This window comes from Pomacea canaliculata, linkage group LG4 (assembly GCF_003073045.1).
Source record: "Pomacea canaliculata isolate SZHN2017 linkage group LG4, ASM307304v1, whole genome shotgun sequence".
Classification (NCBI taxonomy): domain Eukaryota; kingdom Metazoa; phylum Mollusca; class Gastropoda; order Architaenioglossa; family Ampullariidae; genus Pomacea; species Pomacea canaliculata.
In genome coordinates, this window is record NC_037593.1 from 15,576,452 (window position 1) to 15,599,878 (window position 23,427).

Genomic DNA, 23,427 nt, shown 5'->3' on the forward strand with positions numbered 1-23,427 from the left:
TGTGCTAGCGGGGGAGTTTGTTTTATTAAGTTCAGGTAAGCGCTGTGCCATGTCTGTATGCAAGAGCAATAGGCATCTGAAATCTTTTGTGCCATCAGTAGTCCAGCTACTCAATCACAGATGAACTGTCAGTGCTGTATGTGTGTGTAGGTGTGCATAGGAATGTCTTGTCCATATCTCTCATTGCTCTTATTAATGTTAATATCACTATTCCACTCTATCGAAATTTTGATTTTTTTTTTTTAGTAATATAGAGCACATCTCCCACTCGAATCGCCCAATGGTACAAATAAAGCTGGTTATTGTTATTGTTCACCAAAAGATTGATTAAAATTTGTTTTCCGGGAACTTATTGTAGAAGTTTTCGATCAAGTACCCCAGCTGCTAGCTCAGTGAGTGGGCAGGAGTAGGGATGTAGGGAGACTGCGGCTAATCAACACAAAGCTGTTGCCAGCGATCTGTTACCCGGTCTTACCTCCCCACTTCCATCCCCACAACCCCACCTACAAGGTGTCTCGTGTCCTCGTCAGCCCTCGATGTTACCTGGTTTCAAAACCGACAAAGTTCAGGCAAAAGATGGCTTTCAAGGTGCCCAAGATTCCAGTCTGTGTGGCGATCGCCTGCTGTGGGGTGGCTTTGATATTCCAGCTCGTGGCTGTAGTGGGAACCGGGTGGCAGGTCGGTGAGATACAATACCCGAACGGGATTGTACATGAAGAGGATGGACTGTTTCGTGGCTGCATCAATGATGTGTGCATGGAAGTGCAATCCACCTGGTTGCCAAGTAATGTTCTTTTATTTCTAACACTTTTAGGAAAATTTAGTATTTAAGGCCAAGCACCTGGGTTAAAATTGTCGAAAATTTTAAGATTTAGCCATTTTGAGATTACTTCATGTTGTGAAAGTTCAAAGTCTGTTCTATTCACTCACCAAGTGATTTTTCATAGAACAATCTAGAAATATGTCTATTTCGTCAATAAAAACATCTACTTCTATCCTATTTACTTTTCCCGAGCGCAGAATTAGCGAGAATAGAGAATGTTTGGGACATAGCAACACACTCGCCCACGTGCGAAACATCGTCACATCGCATACCGAACGAAAGGTCACTGAGTGTACTTTCAAACAAAGGCTGTGTCAAAACCCATAGAAGGCCCCACGCTATGATACAAGCTCTTTTGTAGACCACACAAAGAGTCGGAAACTTCCTTATATGGACGCATGTGTAACATACTTAGCATATAGCCAATCAGAATTCACTAACGCCGACCTTCACGTGGTCATAGGTCACACGAACACACTTCGGCAGTGCTCGGGTATCCCACAAGGCAACTGTCATGGCCTCCGGATGTAAACAATGTCGACACTAATTCAAAGCTTTTTCTGGGATATTTTCGTTCTAAGACATTAACGTTAATATTAAATGTTCATTGTGCCTGTCAGACGCTCATTTCTTCTCACAATACCACGTGCGAAAGAATAAAAACCACGTGGACATTCTTAGACCGTCGTAGCAGCTAAAAAAATGTAACTTAGTGAACTGAATTCGGCTGTCGAAAACACCATCAGTCATGTGGTAAGCGAGCTGAAAATAAAGCGAAGTTTTCATTTCTGCTGCAAATCTCGGTAGTAATCAGGACTAGATGCGAACATTTACACATTTGAGTGAACTTGCAATGCTAGTTATTTATGTACTTTGTCAGGAATGTAGGGAAACAGAGCTTACATCATTTGCATAGAAAACAAAGGTTGGGTGGGGGTTGGATTGTCTTACTCAAACCAAATGTAACAAAAAGAATTTGTGAAGACATTTATGTATAGCATTCCTAACAAACAGAAAGAAAACTGCTATCTAGTCAAGTTTGTAGCCATTCAGTGTCTAGAGAGCACATCATTGTCAGCCCCCTAAAAGGCCAGACAGCTGGTGCTTTTCCCATAAATTTTTGACAGAAAAAAAGAACCACCTAGCCACAAAAATCAAACATCTTTAATCCATGTGACTACAGATGTATAATTCATAAAATAATCCTAGCATACAGAGGAACAGAACATGAGCAGCTGCCCAAATTCTGGTGCACAATGATGTATCTCTAGATTTCATGAATAGGTTATTCTTATTCCTATTCGCCCCAGTGGAGCATAAGGACGCAAGAATTGGTTATACTCCCCTATAAGCTTTTGAAATAATTTCTTTAATGAAAGAATTATATGTTGATGTTCATCCCATCACTCTGCAACTGAAGGCTAAGAAAGATGAGAGTGTTTCCTACTAAAGCTGCTACTTCAGTAGATGCTCACAAAAATTTAAAGCAATATGCGAGACAGCATCACTAAATGTTAGATAGCAAAGGACTATAAATGGCATAAAACCATGAAGCTAGTGGACACTGAACTTCTATATAACTATCTAAACCTATAACTGTGTTGCTCAATGTTTGCAAACACCATGTTGACTACTAAAAGTGAACAAAATAATTAATTTTATTAGTAATGTTAAAGTTATGTGTAGTAACACATTGAAAGATGGTTATAGTTTTTATTCAACAGGTAAATTACATGAAAGGCTTAGATAAAACAAAGTTACTAAGCTTGAACTTTCTGTTCTCGCTTTTTCCGTTCCTTGTTTATGTTACAGTTTGTTTACTTATAAACCCTATAACTTTATATTAACATGTGCTACAGGCTTAAAATTTGGTTGAAGGTTTCTTTATACATATCTAAACATATCCATGAGAGCTTTTAAAAAACTAATTATTGGTTTAATAGTTACTAAGCTTTTAGTTTGTTTTCCCTTGCCTTTTCAGTTTCTTGTTTTGGTAAGCTTGGTTAGTTCAAAAGCTTGTAAATTAATATTGACAGGTGATATAGTCATGAAATTCGGTTGAGAGTTTCTTTATATACATGTCAACATTTAAATGAGGGCACTTTTAAAAAATATTTAGTAGTTTAGTAGTTACTAAACTTTCAGTTTTTCTTTCCTCGTTTTCTCAGTTTCTTGTTTTGGGTACAGACTGTTTACTTCAAAAGGACAAAACTTTTTATCGACAAGAGATATAGTCGTGCAATTTGGTTGAGTAATTCTTCATACATATATAAACATTTCTATGAACGATTTTTAAAGAAATATTTAGTAGTTTGGTAGTTATACTTTTTTTAATCAAAATTTCTTGAAATTTAACACAGTGTTTTACAAAAAAAATTCATAAAAAAAAACCTAAGCCGATTTTGCAAAATCTCTTTTCATAGAAATGTAGATCTGTCTTTTAAGTAACTATTTCAACAAAAAGTTCGAGTCTACTCACAAAAGTGACGAAGTTTTGTATTTTTCAAAATGTTTGTTTGGGCGCCATTTTGGTTTGTTTCCATGGCAACCGATGGTGTGACAAGTGCAGTAAAACTATTTTTTGAACCTTCAGTCAAGGGCTAAATAGCTGATACAAAAAAATCCGCGCTATCGCGTGAAACGTAAAAGTTTTTTTTTTGGCAGGTGCCTAGCCTTAATTTAAGTATGCATAATTCTGCGCAAAACTAGATTGACCCTTATAATACACATACAAGCAAACACACACACACACACACAAATACAAACTTCCTTGAATTCTCGTCTACTAAACTGACATTGAATAGAAATCATAGTGTGACGAAAGATCTCTAAAGAAAACCGTTTTGTACACTGCTATTCATCAGAGGAGTATAGCAAACTGTGGAAAGAGTATATTCAGAAGTTAAATTTCAAAGAACCTGCATAGTGACATTCGCAAAAGCCAGGTAGACATCTTTTTATCTACAATACATTTCATGTCTTGTCTTCTGTAGAATGTGCTCGTGCTTAAAATTATTATTTGTCTGAACGTAGACTGGTGGAAGGCATGCCAGGCGTTCTCCATCCTGGGCCTGTTGACCATCGCCGGAGGTCTGCTTGCTGGGATTCAACATGCTGTCTCTGAAAACACGGCCAAGGCCTCTCTTGCTGGCATTGCCACGTGCTTGTCTTCCAGTAAGCCTCGTGAGAGAGAGAGAAAGTAGAATTATTATTATTATGAGCTGCACCTTCCCCGGCCGGGTATCTGGACACGTCTAGAGTGTTTAGATAACTAGTAAAACTGTCATCTTAAGATGAACACAGAAATAAAGATCATTAAAAGCTAAACACTTCTCAAATTAATGCTTTCTATCTTTCTGTTTCAGCTGTGTTCCTGACTATAGAAGTTGCCGTGTTTGGTGCCAAGTCGTCTGAGAGTTCAGCATATCAGTTTGATTACGGATTTTACCTGTCCATTGCCGCATGTGTTCTTAGTTTCATTTCTGCTGTCCTCTTTGCAGTAGGATTACGGCTGTAATTATCCATTACTTTTTGTCTTTTTTGTCTAACTAGAAAGGAAGGAAGAGAAACTTGTAAGCAGGAATTTAGTTATACTGTCACAATGAGCTACTGGCAATTTCATAGTTTTCATTCAGTGGCATAGGAAGATGCTCAGTTTTTTGTTTTCTTTTTTTGAAGGGGGATGCACTCCATTCATAGTGAACATTCAGTATCTATTCAGAGGCGGATTTCGTTTGCATCCCTTGTTCTTATGCCACTTCATATGTGATTCCACATTGACATTTTCACGTTTATCTTTTCACAAATTTTTATTAGAATGTGACCATATTATAATGTCGTATCTCCAAAAGATCTCCCTTTATGAAATCTGCCATACAAAACACTGAAAGTTCTAGCATTGATTGTATTTTTAATATTTGAACACTTATTGCTAATAAACTTATTAGAAATTGAAACGAGTCTGGTCATTGTTAGGAGCCTCAACACCACATTTGTCTTTCCTGCTACACACCACAGTAGGTAAGCAAACGACCATGACACTCCTGTCTTTGTAAGGTAAAGAGAGTGAGTCCAGCTTTACCTGAGGGTGGTTCCTATCCTCTCTTCTTTTCCGCCTTATCCTCCCTCCCCTAACCCTCTATGAAATCATGTAAGCTGGGTGTACCTGGGGAGGTGAACAGCGTGACACGGGTGGTGAGACTTTCAGATGGGACCCCAACTATACACTCGGCTACACTCTTCCTGTCTTTGTGCCTTTCACTAAATACTCAGTCATCCATAACATTTTACGGATTCCTGCTTGCGAAAAAAGTTTGCTTCCCGGAACTCTGTGTGACCCAGAAACTTCACTGTGCCTATAAGCTTTCAGGTATTGCATAGATTCTATTTTCAACACCTGTCCCTAGAAAACTAAACCGAAAATGAAACATTCGGTTTTTCACAGAAACCCCCACGTCCCCTTTGTGCACATCTGGTACACATTTTGTTGTCATGGAAACGACCCACGATGTCGCCTTCATTTTGTATGCTTGACAGCGCAGATGTTGTGCCTGTCATCTCATAAGATGAATGAATTACGAGCAGATGATAGCAAGGTCGAAAAGGGAGTCAGCATTTGGACCTTGTAGTAATAATACCACGCACATTAGTTTCAGCAGGAATGTAAGCTTGTTGTTGTTTGTTCGTTATGTTTTTACAATGTGCCGTGAACTTGATTATGACCATACTACAGCGGTTCTCAACCTTTTACGTGTGACGACCCCCCTGACGAACACCGGTACGTCCGCGACCCCCTTAGCCAGCTAGGTCGGTGGAAGAGCGGGGGGGGGGGGAGCCTTAGCTAACCTCGAACGCCGCTTCGAGGAAATCAATGCAATTCAACAACGGAAGAACAAAGTTCGTATCTGCAAGAAGTATAACTGTTAATGAAATTTTACTAAAGCAAATTCTGTGGTACTAATAAATATTATTTTATTGGACACTCACTTTGATTAATGAGAAGGTTGAGCCTGCTTGCTGTTGCATAGAGAAGCGAACCTGTGTGCGATGTTCGTACCCACTGCTATTTGCCTCTGCATCCACACGATTTCTGTACTGAGACTTCAGTGCTGCCAATGCTGAAAATCCTTGCTCACACATATACGAAGTTGAAAATGTTAGAAGAACTTTCATTGCTTTCTCAGAAAGGAGAGGATATTCACCGTTGATGCTAATCAAGAATGTTGGCACTGGTGTTCTTTTTGGAAGACCATTTTCAGGGATTGGTCACTCGAAAGGTCGATGAGCTGCTCTTCTTCTTCCGTGGACAACCCGCTTGTGCTAGGATCAGCCAGAAATGGATTACGAATCCAATCGTATTTAGTCACATCAATTTCAGCGAAATAATGCTGAAACCTTTCTTGCAGTCCGCTTAGATGGGCAATAATTACATTCTTCACCTGATCAAGATTCAAGTTGTCAGCCTTGCACTTACACAAGCACGGAAACATATCAAAAATATTTTCTTGGCGTATCTTTTGCGTCCACAACGAAATTTTTCGGACGAAAGCATTCATCTTGTCAGTTGTTTGTAATATAGTGGTGTCCTTCCCTTGTCTGGTCATGGCCTTCTGTCAGGGACCTATAGAGTACTAGGACTGAGCACGTGCGAATGAAAGGGTGTGAATGATGGACGTTTCCTGAATGCGTGCCTTTTAGATGTTTAAAAAAAAGAAGAGAGGTGTGACTGGAGAGGGAGAGGGGAGTCAGCGATGAGAGATTGGGGAAGAGAGAGGGCAAAAGGCGAGAGGAGGGAGATTGGAGGCTTAATTGTTGAGAGGGGGATTGTGTTTTGAGTTTTGGAAGTGAGAAGTCACTGCATTGCCTAGACAGTGTACTTGAATAGGGAGAAGAGATTTGGAGTTTGAGACCCCGCACCACTCGGTTACACAAGGTAAACTAATTTCACTAATACCAGTATAAGAAACTTTTTTAAAAAAATGACCACCTTCGCGACCCCCTTGTAGGCACGTCGCGACCCCCCAGGGGGTCGCGCCCCACAGGTTGAGAACCGCTGCCATACTATGTGTTCAAAAGATGTCTTGAAAAGATAAACACATTATTCTTGTCATTTTCACTTTCACATTTTCCTGTCTTTTTTTTTGTCATATAAAAGTTTACTTTTGATTTATGCTGTTTTTCTTCCCTTGTGGATTACTGGTTAGAAATCTATTTTCCACACTGTTTTCTGATAAACTAAAGTGAAAATGAAACTTGTTAGGTGCTTCGCAGAAACGACCAAATTACCTTTGCACACCACGTGCTACAAAAGTTGTCAGTCATTCAACGACCATGTCCCTTCTTTAGCTCCCCTGTGCCCCCCGCAACTGTCTCGCGGTGTGAATGGCGAGGTTTCACCTTTTCCTCGGGGATTTCGTTCACTGAGTAAGTTATCCCTTTAACGGTTCCCTGCATGCGGAAATGTTTGGTCCCCAAAAACACCGTGCGACCCCAGACACCTGTGGCGAGGTGTTCAGGTAAAGGCTAATATAAGACAAATGTTTTTCCTGTGCTAAAATGATTTTCTGCGCAGTATCTTTTCCGCACCATGTAAAATGACAGTGATCTGAAAAAATTATAAGGTCTAGTGCTTACGCATTATTTTATTCTCTTGGAAATCAACTGTTTTCACGAGATATTGTTTCACTCTTCCAATGCCAGCTGAAGAAATTTGACCTAAGACAGATCATCGAGAGTGTATGGACATTCTCCGTTACTGTGTGCTACGGCAGCACCACCCAAAAATACAAAACCAAAAAAACAACAACACAAAAAACCTACAACAAAAACCCAAACAACAGCAACAACAACAACAACAACAACAACAACAACAACAACAACAACAACAACAACAACAACAACAACAACAACAACAACAACAACAACAACAACAACAACAACAACAAAACCAAACCAGAAGGTCATACTCGACCGGGTGGTTCGTGCACTTACAAGATGTATTTGCTGTGACCTTTCCCCCTGGGGGTACAATCTACACCCAGCGAATCCCTGCAGGGCTTGCAGGATGGTGGTTGATGTATCCCACCCGGCCATTACTCTGTTCTTTCATGCCCTCTGGGGCCAGGTATAGACTATTCCAGGTCAGAACTTCCCGGTTGAGAAAGTTGTTTTGCCGAAGTAACAAGTGTATCTCTTGCAGTCAGTGAGGGTCATGTATCAAGTGCTAGTTCTTCTTTTCTACTTCTCCTCATTCAATTCATGTCTTTGTATCGCTTAGACTGTAGAGGGTGAGCAAAGAGTGTGTTTAAGGTCAAAGGTTATGCATAATCAGTAGGTAGCATATTCGTGGCAATTTTTCCTTGACTGTCAGTAAAGACAAGTTGTAGGGTGAGTGCTGTTAGAAATCTTACACACAGAGATGGTTCTAGTTATAAGGCCAACTAGACAGTCACTAGACAACTAGACAATCCCTTATGTTTTTTTAAACGCGTTTTTTATTTGTCTAGAAAATAACTCTAGGTCTGTATACTTTTAATGATATTACCTAAATGTATACCACAGCCACCGGTAAAAATATATTAATCAATCCTTATTAAGATATTTTATTTTTAAACAGTCCTCAGAGAAAGTTCCTTTCTTGGCTGAAAATCAAACATAAAACACACACACACAAATAAATTATCTTGAACCATAGAAACAATTAAACAAACAAAACACCACTGACGTCTCCACTCGGGGTTAGACATTATACAGTATGAGGCTGTCTCTGGGGACGAGCGACATCAACCTTCTTCCATTACAAACCCTTCCTCTTGGGGTCAGAGGTTGTACAAACTGTCGATGCCTGTACGACGAGCGATCTCAACTTTCCTGAGACAAATATTCCAAGATGCCATTAAAACGCTAAATAAAATACAATAAAATACAAACTTTTCTCATACTTCATCGCATTTTCCACGCCCATGGGTCCTTAGCATTTTTTTTACCCATGCCCAAACCCTCACGGCCCATCTCGCGGCCACGGAATTGTTTTTCCCCGCATTCAATATGGTCGGAGAAATTTCAGCCAATCAGAGTGCACGAAACATTTGCCCTGAAAGGTTAGTACAGCCTAACCTGTTCGCAAGGGAAAAATTCTGCCACCCGGCCGCGTAGACTGCACCTTTCTATGAATACGCATCCTCCACTCCCATACACCCAGTGTCCCCCCACTTGCCGTGTCTCCTTGGGAAGTGAAGAGCTGGCGCCCAACGGTCAATTAAAAAGTCTGCCTCTTTTCTTTTCCACTTTCTAAAAAAAAATAAATAAAACAACAACAAACGAAAGAAACAAAATACCCCCCCCCAAGAAAAAAAAAGAAAAAGAAACCCCCAATCAAGCTGTTAGTCATGCGACAGATCCGGCTCGACCACCCTCGCTGTGCTGGCTGTTTGGTGTCATGTCCCCCTCTGTGACAAGTTGAAGCAGCCAATGAAAACAGTGCACAAAGAAAATGCAAAACTCAAGTTTTAAGTTCTTGGTTTGATGCAGCAGTCAGACCTGGATATCCGAAGAAACAGGTTCTCCACGCCTAACAGAAAAATATTGTAGAGCTGACGAGGATACAGTACAAGATGGCCTGCAAGGTGCCCAAGATTCCAGTCTGTGTGGCCATCGTCTGTTGTGGGGTGGCTTTGATATTCCAGATCGTCGCTGTAGTGGGAACCGGGTGGCTGGTCATTTCGGTAGGAGGCGATAGTGCAGAGGTTGGACTATTTCGTTCATGCACCAACGGTGTGTGTACCACATACAAGATGAATGATTTAGAAGGTACAAAGTGAAATTTTGATTCAAGTTTTGCCTTCGCATGATTAATATCATTACTTGAATATCAAAAAAGCTTTGCTTTGCTCTCATGACTTTTTTTTTAAACGAAACTGAATCTAATAGAGTTTATGGTTTTATTGTGGGAAAACAACTGCTTTCCACGAGGCTGATTATGAAAAAGATCATATAAAACAGTGGAAAGAAAGTATAACTGTCGTAAATAACAATTCAAAGGAATTATATGTTTACATTAGCCAGGTAACCATTCAGTCGTCTTTAGATATATCATCAGATTCATGTCTTTCGTGTAAGGTGCACACAAGAGAAAGCTTTGAATTCTTATTTATTTGGTCCTAGACTGGTTGAAGGCATGTCAGGCGTTCTCCATCCTGGGCCTGTTGGCCATCGCCGGAAGTCTGGTTCTAGGAATTCTACATTTTGTCTTTGAAGACACGGCCAAGGTGTCTGTAGCTGGCATTGCCTCGTGCGCTGCTTCAGGTAAGTCTCGTGAAACTACTTATAAAAGTCAGTTAGTCTGTAAAGAGTCTGACTTTGGAAAGAGTCAATGTCACGTGGTGAACCGTTATCATTCTATGGACTCCTTACACTTTGTCTCATACACAAGTATTTATTGATATGAACAATACTGCTAATATTTCCTTTTCAGTTTAGGTAAAAAAAAGCTCGCTAAAAACTTGAAAATATTCAAAATAAAAACTTTTGTTTTTATTATTTTTATTTCAGTGGTCTTCCTGATAATAGAACTTGCCGTGTTTGGTGCTGAGACATCTGTCCTTCGTCACGCATATAACTTCGGTTACGGATTCATCCTCTCTGTTATCGCATGTATTCTCAGCTCTATCACCGCTGTGCTTTTTGTTGTAGGATCACGGATGTAATCATACGTTGGCTGTTGTCTGATGAGAAAAATATTTTTTTAAAATGTTTACATAGCAGTCACGTAGCCTTGTATTCGCACTGGGACACAAGCTAACTACAGGCAGTTTCAAATTTCTGTTATATCCTCTGTAGCTTTTATGTTTTACATTAATTTTTTACAGCATTTTGATGAGCTCAAATTGCATGACAACAAATTCGTTGAGGGAGTCAATATATGGACCGTGTTGTAGTGTCATATATATATATTAGTGTTTGGCTGCTAGGTAAGAAGGGTTACCATGTGTGGTAGACTGTGAAATTATCATAATGTAATGTCTTCAAAAGACATGAAAGATATTCTCATCATTTTTATTTTCACATTTTTCTGTGTATTTAATGCTTGCTTATACAATACATGTCATGTACAACATTTTGCCATGGGAATTTGTTTTTGCAAATATTTCATTAAAAATTTTTACTTTTGCTTTGTACTGTTTATTTTGTAAATATTTCATTACAACATTATAGTTTTGATTTATACTGGGTTTTTTTCTGTTGTTGATTACTTTTTGAAAATATCTTTTTCACACTTGTTTTCTAAGAAGCTAAACCGAAAATGAAACTTGTTCTGTGTTTCTTAGAGACGACCCCGCCATTGCTGCGACCTAATTTGTTGACCTTGTCCCTCCTATAGCTCACCTGTCCCTGCACTCCCCCACCTGTCCTCCTCAAGGTGTTACACAAGGTGTAAACATATCCCCAGGGAAGTCAGTGTTGATTTCATCACAGACCTCACATCTCACATCACACATTACACATTACACATTACACGACGATTTTCCTAATACAGACTGAAGGACCTGGACAGTTTGGTTTCTTTAAAAATTCTTTAAATAAGAAGGTACAGTTGAGTTGTGCATCTTGTCGTTGATTGACTTGACAAAGTTACAGCTCAACACCAAGCAAGAAAAAATAATGACAACCGTCAAATAGTTTCATTTATTTTGCAAGCTTTTCACCTATAATTTTAACTTTTTGTATTTTGTTCTTGTTTGCGCAAGTGTTCGTGAATCTTTCTTGAAGATAAATATCATTTATGTGCTGATTAAGGTCAAATGTTATGCATAATCAGCAGGCGTGGCATATTCGAATTTTTCCTTGACTGTCAGTTGTAAGGTGAGGTTAGAAATCTTACACACAGAGATGGTTCTAGTTATAAGGCTAGACAGTCACGGGGTGTCACGGAGGTAGTGACGGGGGACAGAAAATCGTCTCCTGTTTTTTTTTTAAACGCGTTTATTTTTTGTCTAGAAAATTACCTCTTCTGTAGGCCTGTATACTTTTAATGATATTAGCTAAATTTATACCATAGCAACTGATAAAAATATATTAATCAATCCTTACTAAGATATCATGTTTTTAAACAGTCCTGAGAGAAAGTTCCTTTCTTGGCTGAAAATCAAACATAACACACACACAAATAAATTATCTTAAACCATAGAAACAATTAAACAAACAAAACACCACTGACGTCTCCACTCGGGGTTAGACATTATACAGTATGAGGCTGTCTCTGGGGGACGAGAGACATCAATCTTCTTCCATCACAAACGCTGCCTCTTGGGGTCAGAGGTTGCACAAACTGTCGCTGCCTGTGAGGACGAGCGATCTCAACTTTCCTGAGACAAATATTCCAAGATGCCATTAAAACGATAAACAACTCACGAAACAAAATACAAACTTTTCTCATACTTCATCGCATCTGCCATTACCCAGGCCCCAACAGTGACGGCCCATCTCGCGGCCACGGAAGTTTTTCCCGCATTCAATAGGGTCGGAGGAATTCCAGCCAATCAGAGTGCGTGAAACATTTGCCCTAAAAGGTCAGTGCAGCCCAACCTGTTCGCAAGGGAAAAATTCTGCCTCCCGCCCCCGTAGACTGCACCTTTCTATCCATACTTATCCTCCATTCCCCTACACCCAGTGTCCCCCCATTTGCAGTGTCTCCTTGGGAAGTGAAGCGCTGGCGCCTAACGGTCAATTAAAAGGTCTTCCCCTTTCTTTTTTTGTAACCATTAAGTGGAAAACTTTCTAAAAACAAAACAACAACAACAAACAAAATAAAACACCCCCTCCCCAAAAAAAGAAAAAAAAATTCAAACTGTTAATTACGCGACAGATCCGGCTCGACCACTCTCACTGTGCTGGCTTTTTAGTGTCATGTCACCCTCTGTGACAAGTTGAAGCAGCCAATGAAAACAGTGTACAAAGAAAATGCAAAACTCAAGTTTAAAGTTCTTGGTTTGATGCTGTAGTCAGACCTGGATATCGGAAGAAACAGGTTCTCCACGTCAAACAGAAAATATTGTAGAACTGACGAAGAAATAGCAAAATATGGCCTGCAAGGTGCTCCAGATTCCAATCTGTGTGGCCATCGTCTGTTGCGGGGTGGCTTTTATATTCCAACTCGTGGCTGTAGCGGGAACCGGGTGGCTGGTCATTTCGGTAGGAGACAACAGTGAAGAGGTTGGACTATTTCGTTTATGCGTCAACGGTGTGTGTACAGAGTACCAGATGAATGATTTAGAAGGTACAAAATGAAATTTTGATTCAAGTTTTGCCTTCGCATGATTAATATCATTACTTAAATATCAAAAAAGCTTGTTTCGCTTTCAAGACTTTTTTTTAAACGAAACTGTGATCTAATAGAGTTATGGTTTGACAAATATTATAATATATTAATTTCCACGAGGCTGTTTATAAAAAAGATCATACAAAACTGTGGAAATAAAGTATGATTGTAGTAAATAACAATTCAAAGGAATTACATGTTTACATTAGCCAGGTAATCAGGTAAACATATTTTAAGGTATCGTAAGATTCATGCCTTTCGTGTAAGGTACACACAAGAAGAAGCTTTGAATTATTATTTATTTGGTCCTAGACTGGTTGAAGGCATGTCAGGCGTTTTCCATCCTGGGCCTGTTGACCATCACCGGAAGTCTGGTTCTTGGAATTCTACATTTTGTCTTAGAAGACACGGCCAAGGTGTCTGTAGCTGGCATTGCCTCGTGTGCTGCTTCAGGTAAGCCTCGTGTGTGAATGGCTGAGAGAGTGCAAAACACAATAAAAACTAATGAGTAAATATTTTGAAACAGAATTTCTATCATAAAAGTTGGCATTTCTTAGCATTAAGGTTCTTTAATGTTTTCTTCCTAGGAAAACTATATAGTAGATGTGCTTCGTGTCGAACTACTTATAAAAAAGCTAGTTACTTAGTTTGGAAAGAGTCAATGCTACTTGGTCTCATTACACTTTGTCTCATACACAAGTATTTATTGATATGAACAATACTTTACTGCTGCTAATATTTCCCTTTTAGTTTAGGAAAAAGCTCACTAAAAACTTGAAAATATTCAAAATAAAAACTTTCGTTTTGTGTGTTTCAGTGGTATTCCTGATAATAGAACTTGCTGTGTTTGGTGCTGAGACATCTTCCCTTCGTAAAGTATATAACTTCGGTTATGGATTCATCCTCTCTGTTATCGCGTGTATTCTCAGCTTCGTCGCCGCTGTGCTCTTTGCTGTAGGATCACGGATGTAATCATACGTTGGCTGTTGTCTGATGAGAAAAATAATTTTTTTTTTAAAGTGTAAATGTTTACGTAGCAGTCACGTAGCCTTGTATTCTCACTGGGACACAAGCTAACTACAAGCTGTTTAAAATTTCTGTTATGTATCCTTCATGTTTTACATTCATTTTTTTTTTGTAGCATTTTGATGAGCTCAAATTGCATGACAACAAATTCGATGAGGGAGTCAATATATGGACCGTGTTGTAGTGTCATATATATATATTAGTGTTTGGCTGCTGTGTAAGCTCAGGGGAAGAAGGGTTACCATGTGTGGTAGACTGTGAAATTATCATAATGTAATGTCTTCAAAAGACATGAAAGATATTCTCATCATTTTTATTTTCACATTTTTCTGTGTATTTAATGCTTGCTTATACAATACATGTCCTGTACAACATTTTGCCATTAAAATTTGTTTTTGCAAATATTTCATTAAAAATTTTTACTTTTGCTTTGTACTGTTTATTCTGTAAATATTTCATTACAACATTCTACTTTTGATTTATACTGCTTTTCTTCTGTTGTTGGTCACTTTTTAAAAATATCTGTTCCATACTTGTTTTCTAATAAGCTAAACCGAAAATGAAACTTGTTCTGTGTTTGTTAGAAACGACCACGCCATCCCTGCGACCTAATTTGTTGACCTTGTCCCTCCTATAGCACCGCGTCCATGCGCTCCCCCACCTATCCTCCTCGAGGTGTATTACACAAGGTGTCACCATATCCCCAGGGAAGATGGCGCTGATTTCGTGACAGACCTCACAGTACACATTACACGACTATTTTCCTAATACAGACTAATTGACTGGGAAATTTTGATTTTCTTAAATAATAGTAATAAATTAATCAGAATATTTTAAATGTGTAGTTCTTAAAGTACTAGGTGGTTAAGCAACCCATCGGTTCGTGAGCTCAGCTTGTTTCCTGGAGGGAAATATCTCAACGTCCTTACAATGATAGATGAAAACGAGGACATACGCTTCCCATAATACTCCAGTATCCAGTGAATACTTTATTTCCTTTAAGACTGGGAGGACTTTTTTTTGTTAAAGAATAGGAAGAAAAAAGTTATCTCCTCAATTTACTGACAGGGAGAGAGAAAATGAAAGTGCTCTGATTAATTATCCTGTTGACGAGGGTGACTACGTGCAGGTGGGGACAACCTTCGGTTTGATAATAAGAGGGATTAACGTGGAAGTGTTATTTTCCCCCATAAAGCCCAAGGCGTGTTCCTCTTTGTCTAAATGAACTTGTGTATTATAGTGTACAGCTCAGTGCAAGACACAGGCTCTGGGACTTACAAACGTTTCTGTCTTGGTATACTGTAAAGGTACAGTGGTGCCGATACACTAGTAAATAAGCTTGTACTCTTTTGTAAACAGTCTGCGACATAAAATACAATAAGGCGTAATGACTAGGCGACAAACACACACATACACACGCACGCACAGGCACACAAAAATTTAGTTTTTCCTCCTACACCCATCAGTTCAGTTTTACCTGACCTCCCCCTCACCCACAATGTATTATTTTCCTTCATTTTCCTTCTTCGTTCAGTGTTAACTTTCAAGTGAGTAAAATTCTAGTAAAAATGTAGTTTGTTGAAGCTTTTTCCTCCCTTGACAAATACAACTCATCAGTAGTTTAAAGACCTTGATCTGGGGGAAAGAAAAAAAATTCTCAATCAGCATTTCTTCACGAAATATAATTATAGATATACACACACACCAGCATGGCACCACCAAGTGTAATTATGTTTACAAAGGTCTGTTTGCATCACTGACACTAATAAAAAGTTGTAAACACACTTCCACAGAAATAAACCCCTGGAACAATCTAGCATCGTTTGAAATAAGGTATTTTATGTAAAATGTTTCATGTCTTTGTGTTTCATGCCATTTGTTCGGGTCTTGTATTTTTCAGTCTTTTATTTTTATAACTGGAATTGATGTGTTCAGTGCTAAGATCAAAGGCTGTACGTGCGGCTAAAGTTTTCCTACTGATACCTGTTGTCACAGTCTGGTCATGGACAAGGGTTTTCCCAGGACTAGGATCACATCCTTAAACGAGGAGAAAGATGAGCAGAGAAGGAAAAGGTGGTGTGAGAGAGAATGTGTGTGTGTAGGAGGGGTGGGCTGACGGGTGGTGGGGTGTAGGGAGGAACATCGTACTCCACCCATGTTTCCCATAACAATGCCCAAACCTCACCACGCCCATACAACCAGTCCCATACACTAGTTGCTTCTTCTTTTCCTTGTTTCAGGACCGGCCTCGGGGTTATCCTTCCTCAATTTTCAATTTTTTTTTCAGTTTTGCACTTTTTTACCTGTTTAACTCACCACTTGTTGCAAAAGGTGGGCGGAGAGGTATGTCAGGAGAAACTGGAGGAATCGAGAAAATAGCTTACGACTGAGCACTAGTGTACATTAGGCTCTATTAAACAACAAGCACAGAAGAAAGGACAGAGCAAAAAGACCCATCATCGAAAAAATATAATAATAAAAGTGTGTCATCATACCTACATACTGGGAAGCTCCAAAACACCTGCAGGTGCCAAGTCCACAACACAGTTTACAACAAAACATTATATGAGACGGTTACTGACACTTTCAGCTCTATAAAGAATGAGTTGAGTAGCAGGAAATACAGAAAACAACATGGCATACCTTTGTCAAGAGGTTAAGAAGGATCGTACAAATAACAATAGCAGTTTAGATGCCTCAGATCACGTAGAGATAACATAAAACCAGTAACTTTGTACGAAGCATGGTCGCCACACTCGCTGGACACCAGGAAGCCCTTACTTGCAACAGTCAAGTGACGTAAGCTGGTCTAGTTTGACCACGTGACCCGGCATGGCACCTTGTGGAAGACTGTCTTTCAAGGAACCTGGGAGAGTGATGGACGTTGCCGAGGTCAGAGGAAGAACTGCTTTACGAACGTGGAGGAGACTGAGGACCTGCTGACTACCGCCCACAACACGTGAGTAGCGGGTCTCGTCTGATGCCGCCTCTATCCACGTGCTCCCCCCAACGACGGCCGGTATCAGAGACGAATTAATGAATGAGTTGAGAAACACCCTTGCCGTTTTATGTTGAATTGCTGTTTACTTGTCGAATGTGACGACAGATGAGTTTAAGTTTGTTTTTGTTTTCCTTATAGAAAACATTTCCACTATGGGACTGTACGATCTGACTGGATTAAATAAAGGTTGAAGTATATTTTCTTTCAGTGGCTGAATGGCTGTGAATGTTTGAATGAAAGCATGAGCTAATAGGACGAGAGAGCTGTTCGAGTGTAAACTTTCTTTGCAAGTATAATTTCATAATCTGACTGCTTACAAGAAGAGTAAGTAAGTAATTTACTAAACTATGGTCTTCCAAATCAGGATGACGTGTAATAAAAATAAATAATTTTCAGAAATTAAACACTATTAGATTAGTGAGAATATCTGATATTTCCTGACAAATTAACATCTGTTAAACTAATGAAATAGGTAAAGATCTAAGATACTCCCTTTCTGACAAAAGTAATCGGAGATGTGAAATTATAACGAGCTTTTACAAAGATTTTTAGTATTTTATTTGTTAGCGAGAAAGACGTGCGACAAGTAAATCGAGAATTGAGTAAAATCCACTTGACTGACTTGTCTGGTGGGTAAGTGAGTGCATGTGCCTTGAATTTAGTCGTCAAGCAGGCGAGAAACTTGTCTTCCAGGTGAACATAAATATTCTGGTCACTTCAAAGCCCGGTAACGTAACCTGGACAGACCTCTGGCGCAGACAAATAAGGAACGGATTTCCAAACATATTCTGGAGGATTTCATCCGCTGTAACATTTTTTTGGTTTTATTTCTTGACCTCAACATCAACTACTGACAACAGGTTTACAGACCGTCCATCCGTATGCACTACTCTTATCTACACAACAATATATAGGGTGAGATGAGTACGTTTCTCCACTAAGGAGCGTCTTTCCTTTTCTGTGTTATGAACCCAAGTGAGGTTTTCTATCAATTTCCTGCCAATTTTCGGGTGAGCTCTGTTCTACCCATTTCTGGCGTCTTATTTAACCCTTTCACCTCTGACTTCCCTATTCATTCTTCCCATACATCCAGCCCTTGTGAAGCAAAGGGGTTAACATTGCGAAGTCAAGGACTGGTCCGTGACAAAAACAAAACAGAAAAATACATAAAACATATAATCCCGAAACACAACTAGCTCTACACGTTTGTAAGATATTTGAGATATTTGATGAAGGGACGTAAGCAAGATTTCCTCCTTTCTATTCGCATTGTCGAAGTGACCTCCCTTAGTACCTTCGAATGGAAGGTAGGTAATGTTTGGAAGACAACGAAGTAAGAAACAACTCAAATAATATTTGATTGAAAGCTTTTGGCTTGAGTTAGGAAAACTGTCCCTAAGTACTGCATTTTTTCTCTGTTTTCCTGTGATCTACAGAAGGATCCTGGATGCTAAGATGTACCTGTGAGCTAAACTGATGATAAAATATTAGCAGCTTGTAGAGGTAGACAACTCTTTCCAACACTCTTGTGCAATCTAGTTTGTGCTTGTTCAACTTTGCTGATCTCCCTTAAATACAAATGAAGTGAATAGGGGATAAAAATTAAGAGGATATGCATGTCTTGGATACTTTCATTAAGGCATATCCATTGTATATGTGCCACTGTTAGGTTTCTCATTATTTTCTTTTCAAAAAGTATTCTCTCACTGTTCTTTTTTCCCATTTGCTAGCAGTCTCAGTATCCACAATCTTTGAATCTCGACCTATGAACGCCTTGCACACACACACACACCGCCGTATTGTGTGGGTTATGTTCATAGCACACTGACATGAAAGGTAATATCTGTATTTGATTTTGGTGACATTTAGGCTTTTAGTCCAGTCTAATCTTGGGAAAAGTCGTGCTGACTCCGGCTGTATTATTCACTGCAGGTCATACCTAGAGTACTCGAACTCGAACATTTTGTTGATTAGGCCTGTATGCCCATTTCAGGGTTGCCAGGGGGAGGGGAGTGAACAACAACCGCCAGCCAGCAAAGTCCAATATCTTCCAGCAAATCCCTGATAACACATTCCATGCTTAACCTTCCTGGTTACTCGCGTAAGAGATTTCCCATTCAGTCAAAAGGTATTATATCATGTGGACGGGAGGCGAAAACCTAGTAGAGCATTGAATGTGCTCATCAAGCAGGCAAGAAACTTACCTACCTGGTCAGATAAATATTCTGGCCACTTAAGGGTAAGGTAGCATTGGTACGACCTCTGCTGTGGACAAGCCAGGAACAGATTTTCAAACCTATGTTGGAGGATTTCATCCGCTGGAACAAGATAACAACATTTGTTTGGTTTTATTTCTTGACGTCAACAACTACTACTAACAGATATTTTTCACACAGAAAATAATTATAGAAAATATTGTAGAGCTGACGAGGAAATAGTAAAAGATGGCCTGCAAGGTGCCCAAGATTCCAGTCTGTGTGGCCATCGTCTGTTGTGTGGTGGCTTTGATATTCCAGCTCGTGGCTGTAGTGGGAACCGGGTGGCTGGTCTTTTCGAGAGGAGACAGGGGTGGAGAGCTTGGACTATTTCGTTCGTGTATCAACGGTATGTGCGCAGATGTGCCGAGCAGCTTGATGCCAGGTAACGGTGGTGCAATAAAAGTAATTACACTAAAAACTAGAAGTCAAAATTACTATCATCACTGTTTTTATTAAATGTATGCATTTGTGGGCACTCAAAGACTGACATGAGCGCGCGCATGCACACACACTGATGTAGGTAACTTCGTACGCTTCAGATCAAGAAACCATTTACAATGCATTCTTTCAGTTTTGAACATTGTATCACAGGTTCCATTGTCAGGTAACCACCTACCAAGCCCTCAGCTGCTCAAGTTTAAGCAAAATATTAGATTTATGAACTTCCGCCGTGTGACATTGACCTTTTTACCTGATGTCTGTTGAGTGGTCAAATCTTTAGGTTCACTGAGGTCTTTAACATGCTATGTCAGGTGACCCGTCAACAGTCACAAGCTCAAAGCTTATTACACTGGCTGCGGTGGGGATAGTCCACATAAAAATATTTTGTGCAACTAACTTTACAGCAGAAAATGGTTTAATGATAAAATAAGATGAGTGATTCAGAATGAAGAAAATGAAGTTTTGATGCAAGTCTCATTAGAAGATAATCATTTCTTGTATATTAAAAACCTTTGCTTGGCTTTAAATTTTTGTAACGAAACTGAAATATAATAGAGCTTACGAATTGATGAAGATTATACGAAGATAACTGCTTTGCCAACGGCTGTTAATAAAAACAAGTTTGTCAAACTGAGGAAAGAATGAGTGTTGAAAGTAACATTCCAAAGAAGTTTCTTTTATGTTTATATTATCCAGTTAACCAAGTAAACATATTTTAAGGTATCATCAGATTGATGTCTTTCGTGTCTTTAATGTGCAGACAAGAAAAAGATTTGAATTCTTGTCTGGTCCTAGATTACTGGAGGGTATGTCAGGCGTACTCCATCCTGGGTCTGTTGACCATCGCCGGAAGTCTGGTTGCTGGGATTCTACATTCTGTCTTTGAAGACACGGCCAAGGTTTCTGTAGCTGCCATTGCTTCGTGCGTTGCTTCAGGTAAGCCTCGTGTGATTGAGAGAGTGTAAAACAGAGAGTTCATCCACTTTGTGCCAGTCACTAATTTACAATAAATCATTGCTGCTTGACTACAACAAACACTTATCAATCTTATTATCACTTCCTGTCACTTTCTCAGTTAATAGCTGTGTGTATCTGTATATCTGTTGTTACATGGGGATCAAACCGACGATGTTCGAGATTCCCGGTGATGAATGTTATCATTGATTTTGTTTATGGATACTATTATTTGCCTTCTCTCTCTAATACGTTTTATTTCTCCACAAACAACAAAAACTATTAAGAACAATGATTTCAAAAAATAAAAAAATAAGGCACAAAAATCAGTATTTTTTAACCGAAAGGTTGTTAAACATTTCTTGCCCAGATAATGGTCAATATGTGTTTGGGCACAACTAATTATAAAAGTCAGTTACTTAGCCTGACATGGAAGAAATCAGTGTCACTGGGTGTCTGCTAACCGTTATTATTTTCTGCATTCATACACTTTTCGGAGAACTAGTATTTAATGATAAGAACAATGCTTGTAAGCCGCTGATGTTGCTAGGTCCCCAATATATGTATAACCTATAAGATTATGTTCTTCTCCACCTAAACAAACTCACTAAAACGCAAGAATGTTAAAAATAAAAAAGCTTTCCTTTTTGTCTGTTTCAGTGCTCTTTCTGATAATAGAACTTGTCATGTTTGGTCTTGAGTCATCTTCACTTCGTCACGAAACAGGACTTGACTTTGGTTACGGATTCATCCTCTCTATTATCGCATGTATTCTCAGCTTCCTCGCCACTTTAGGTTTTGCTGTAGGATCAAGGATGTCATAAACTAAACTGTGAAGTTGTTATAATATCACGGACAGTCTACCTTGCTTATCAGAAACATAAATGATATTCTCGTCATTTTCACTTTCACATTTTTCTGTTTATTTAATGTTTGCTTATAAACTAAATGCCATGTACAACATTTTGACTTTCTCGCAATATGTGTTGCACAAGGTGTCGCCATACCCCTAGGCAAGGTGGTGTTGATTTCGTGACAGACCTCACATTACACATCACAAATTACACATTACACACTAATACTCAAAACTCCATTACATATGGACTCTTTTTTACATACCCTTTTGCTTGTATTTAGTACGTGTTCAACATAAATGAAATTAAGGGTGTGCTTATCGAATAAGAGTTTTGATGTTCATGGAACGAATGAAACCCTTTTTCCCAAAGAATACTTCACGATTGTATGAAGGTGCTGAAAAGTAGTACAAATAAATCTGAAAGGGCATAACAATTATTTTAAATGAATAAATGATGTGCAAGATTTACTGCTGCATAAGGATCAGAGAAAATAATACAGGTTAACAACTCGTCATTTGTTGTGTCTTTGTAGCAAATGATGCCTCTATTACTACTCGTATGTATCTTACAAATATACACAAAGATGGCACTGGTACTAACATTCTTCATTAAAACATCATGGATTCCAAACCATGATAGACCTGTTTACAAAACCTAGATTTGCCACCACCACCACCCCTTTATATAGGAAAAATAACAACAGCGATGATGATGGATGATTGACGATGATGCATTTTTGTTCTTTTTCTACAGCATTAGTTCGGATCGACAAAGTCATCATTAATCTGTGATAAAAGTATTTAAATGTACACTCTTGTCCTTTGATGAAATCATAAGTATATTCCGAGGAATACACGAGCACGAAACAGAGAGGATGAAGCACACTGCATTGACCCTGTGACCTTACCGGCGAACCTCACAAAGAGACCAGTATAACGAGATAGACGCCTTTTGCGTAGACACTTTGTCAATACCATAGCCATCAACAGAAGGTATATGTGTTGTACTAATACTACTACCAATAATAATAGAATAAACTTTTATTGCACTACCATACAAAAAATTTGAAAACTGATTGAATAATTTTGTTACTAGACTTTCTCCTCTAAGAACTTTCTAACTACTGTATAGATATATATTTTACATTCCCATATCACTATTTCATTATGCTTTCGTTATTTTAGTAAGAAAAAAATTACACCGTCACTAGTTTAAGCATGTTGGGAATTCCAGTTTTTACTACGATCTGTAACAGAGATTTGCTCGAGAACTAAAGTTGTAGGAATTCTGTACAGCTGTTTAGAAAAGAAACTTAATACAAATCCATTAAAACAAGAAAAGCATTATAGGAGAAAAAAGATAAAAATAACTCATAAGCAATAACAGTAGACATGTACAGTAACCTGAATAGACGCTTACTTACCACCATTCATGTTCTTACTTCAACTTCTTGACATTTATTTTATCTCACCCAAATTTACCTCAGTAAATGTGAAAATGTATTTCTAATTTTTGCAATTATATTTCACTGACAAAACGCTGTGATCCCAGTTGCACATTCCCCCTGAATATATGGCCTGTCTAGTTACCAGTAATCACACATTGCCAAAGTTTTATTGATTCCCCTACTGTCTCGTCCTCCGCCAGCCAAGAAAGTCCAATACCTTCCAGAAAATCTCTGGTAATACATTCCACGCTTAGTATTGCTAGTTACTCTCACAAGAGATCTCCTATTTAGTCAAAAGGCATTG

At 38.9% G+C, this 23,427-nt stretch overlaps 4 protein-coding genes across 4 annotated transcripts; all 4 read left to right on the plus strand.

Moving 5' to 3' along the window:
* The first annotated feature begins 14 nt into the window (after positions 1-14).
* On the plus strand, positions 15-5,588 carry LOC112563276. Its single transcript, XM_025237118.1, has 3 exons — positions 15-784; positions 3,857-3,997; positions 4,189-5,588. The coding sequence occupies exons 1-3, from the start codon at positions 577-579 to the stop codon at positions 4,338-4,340; spliced, it is 501 nt and encodes a 166-aa protein (XP_025092903.1). The 5' UTR covers positions 15-576; the 3' UTR covers positions 4,341-5,588.
* A 2,098-nt stretch (positions 5,589-7,686) lies between these two features.
* On the plus strand, positions 7,687-21,880 carry LOC112562853. Its single transcript, XM_025236420.1, has 4 exons — positions 7,687-9,403; positions 19,580-19,806; positions 20,661-20,801; positions 21,480-21,880. Exons 2-4 carry the CDS (start codon positions 19,611-19,613, stop codon positions 21,641-21,643), a joined length of 501 nt encoding a protein of 166 aa, XP_025092205.1. The 5' UTR covers positions 7,687-9,403; positions 19,580-19,610; the 3' UTR covers positions 21,644-21,880.
* LOC112562854 (epithelial membrane protein 1-like) lies at positions 9,396-11,047 on the plus strand. The gene is made up of 3 exons (XM_025236421.1): positions 9,396-9,631; positions 9,986-10,126; positions 10,373-11,047. Exons 1-3 carry the CDS (start codon positions 9,436-9,438, stop codon positions 10,525-10,527), a joined length of 492 nt encoding a protein of 163 aa, XP_025092206.1. The 5' UTR covers positions 9,396-9,435; the 3' UTR covers positions 10,528-11,047.
* Positions 12,902-14,111, plus strand: LOC112561575 (epithelial membrane protein 1-like). The gene is made up of 3 exons (XM_025234138.1): positions 12,902-13,097; positions 13,452-13,592; positions 13,957-14,111. Exons 1-3 carry the CDS (start codon positions 12,902-12,904, stop codon positions 14,109-14,111), a joined length of 492 nt encoding a protein of 163 aa, XP_025089923.1.
* Positions 21,881-23,427: the final 1,547 nt, after the last annotated feature.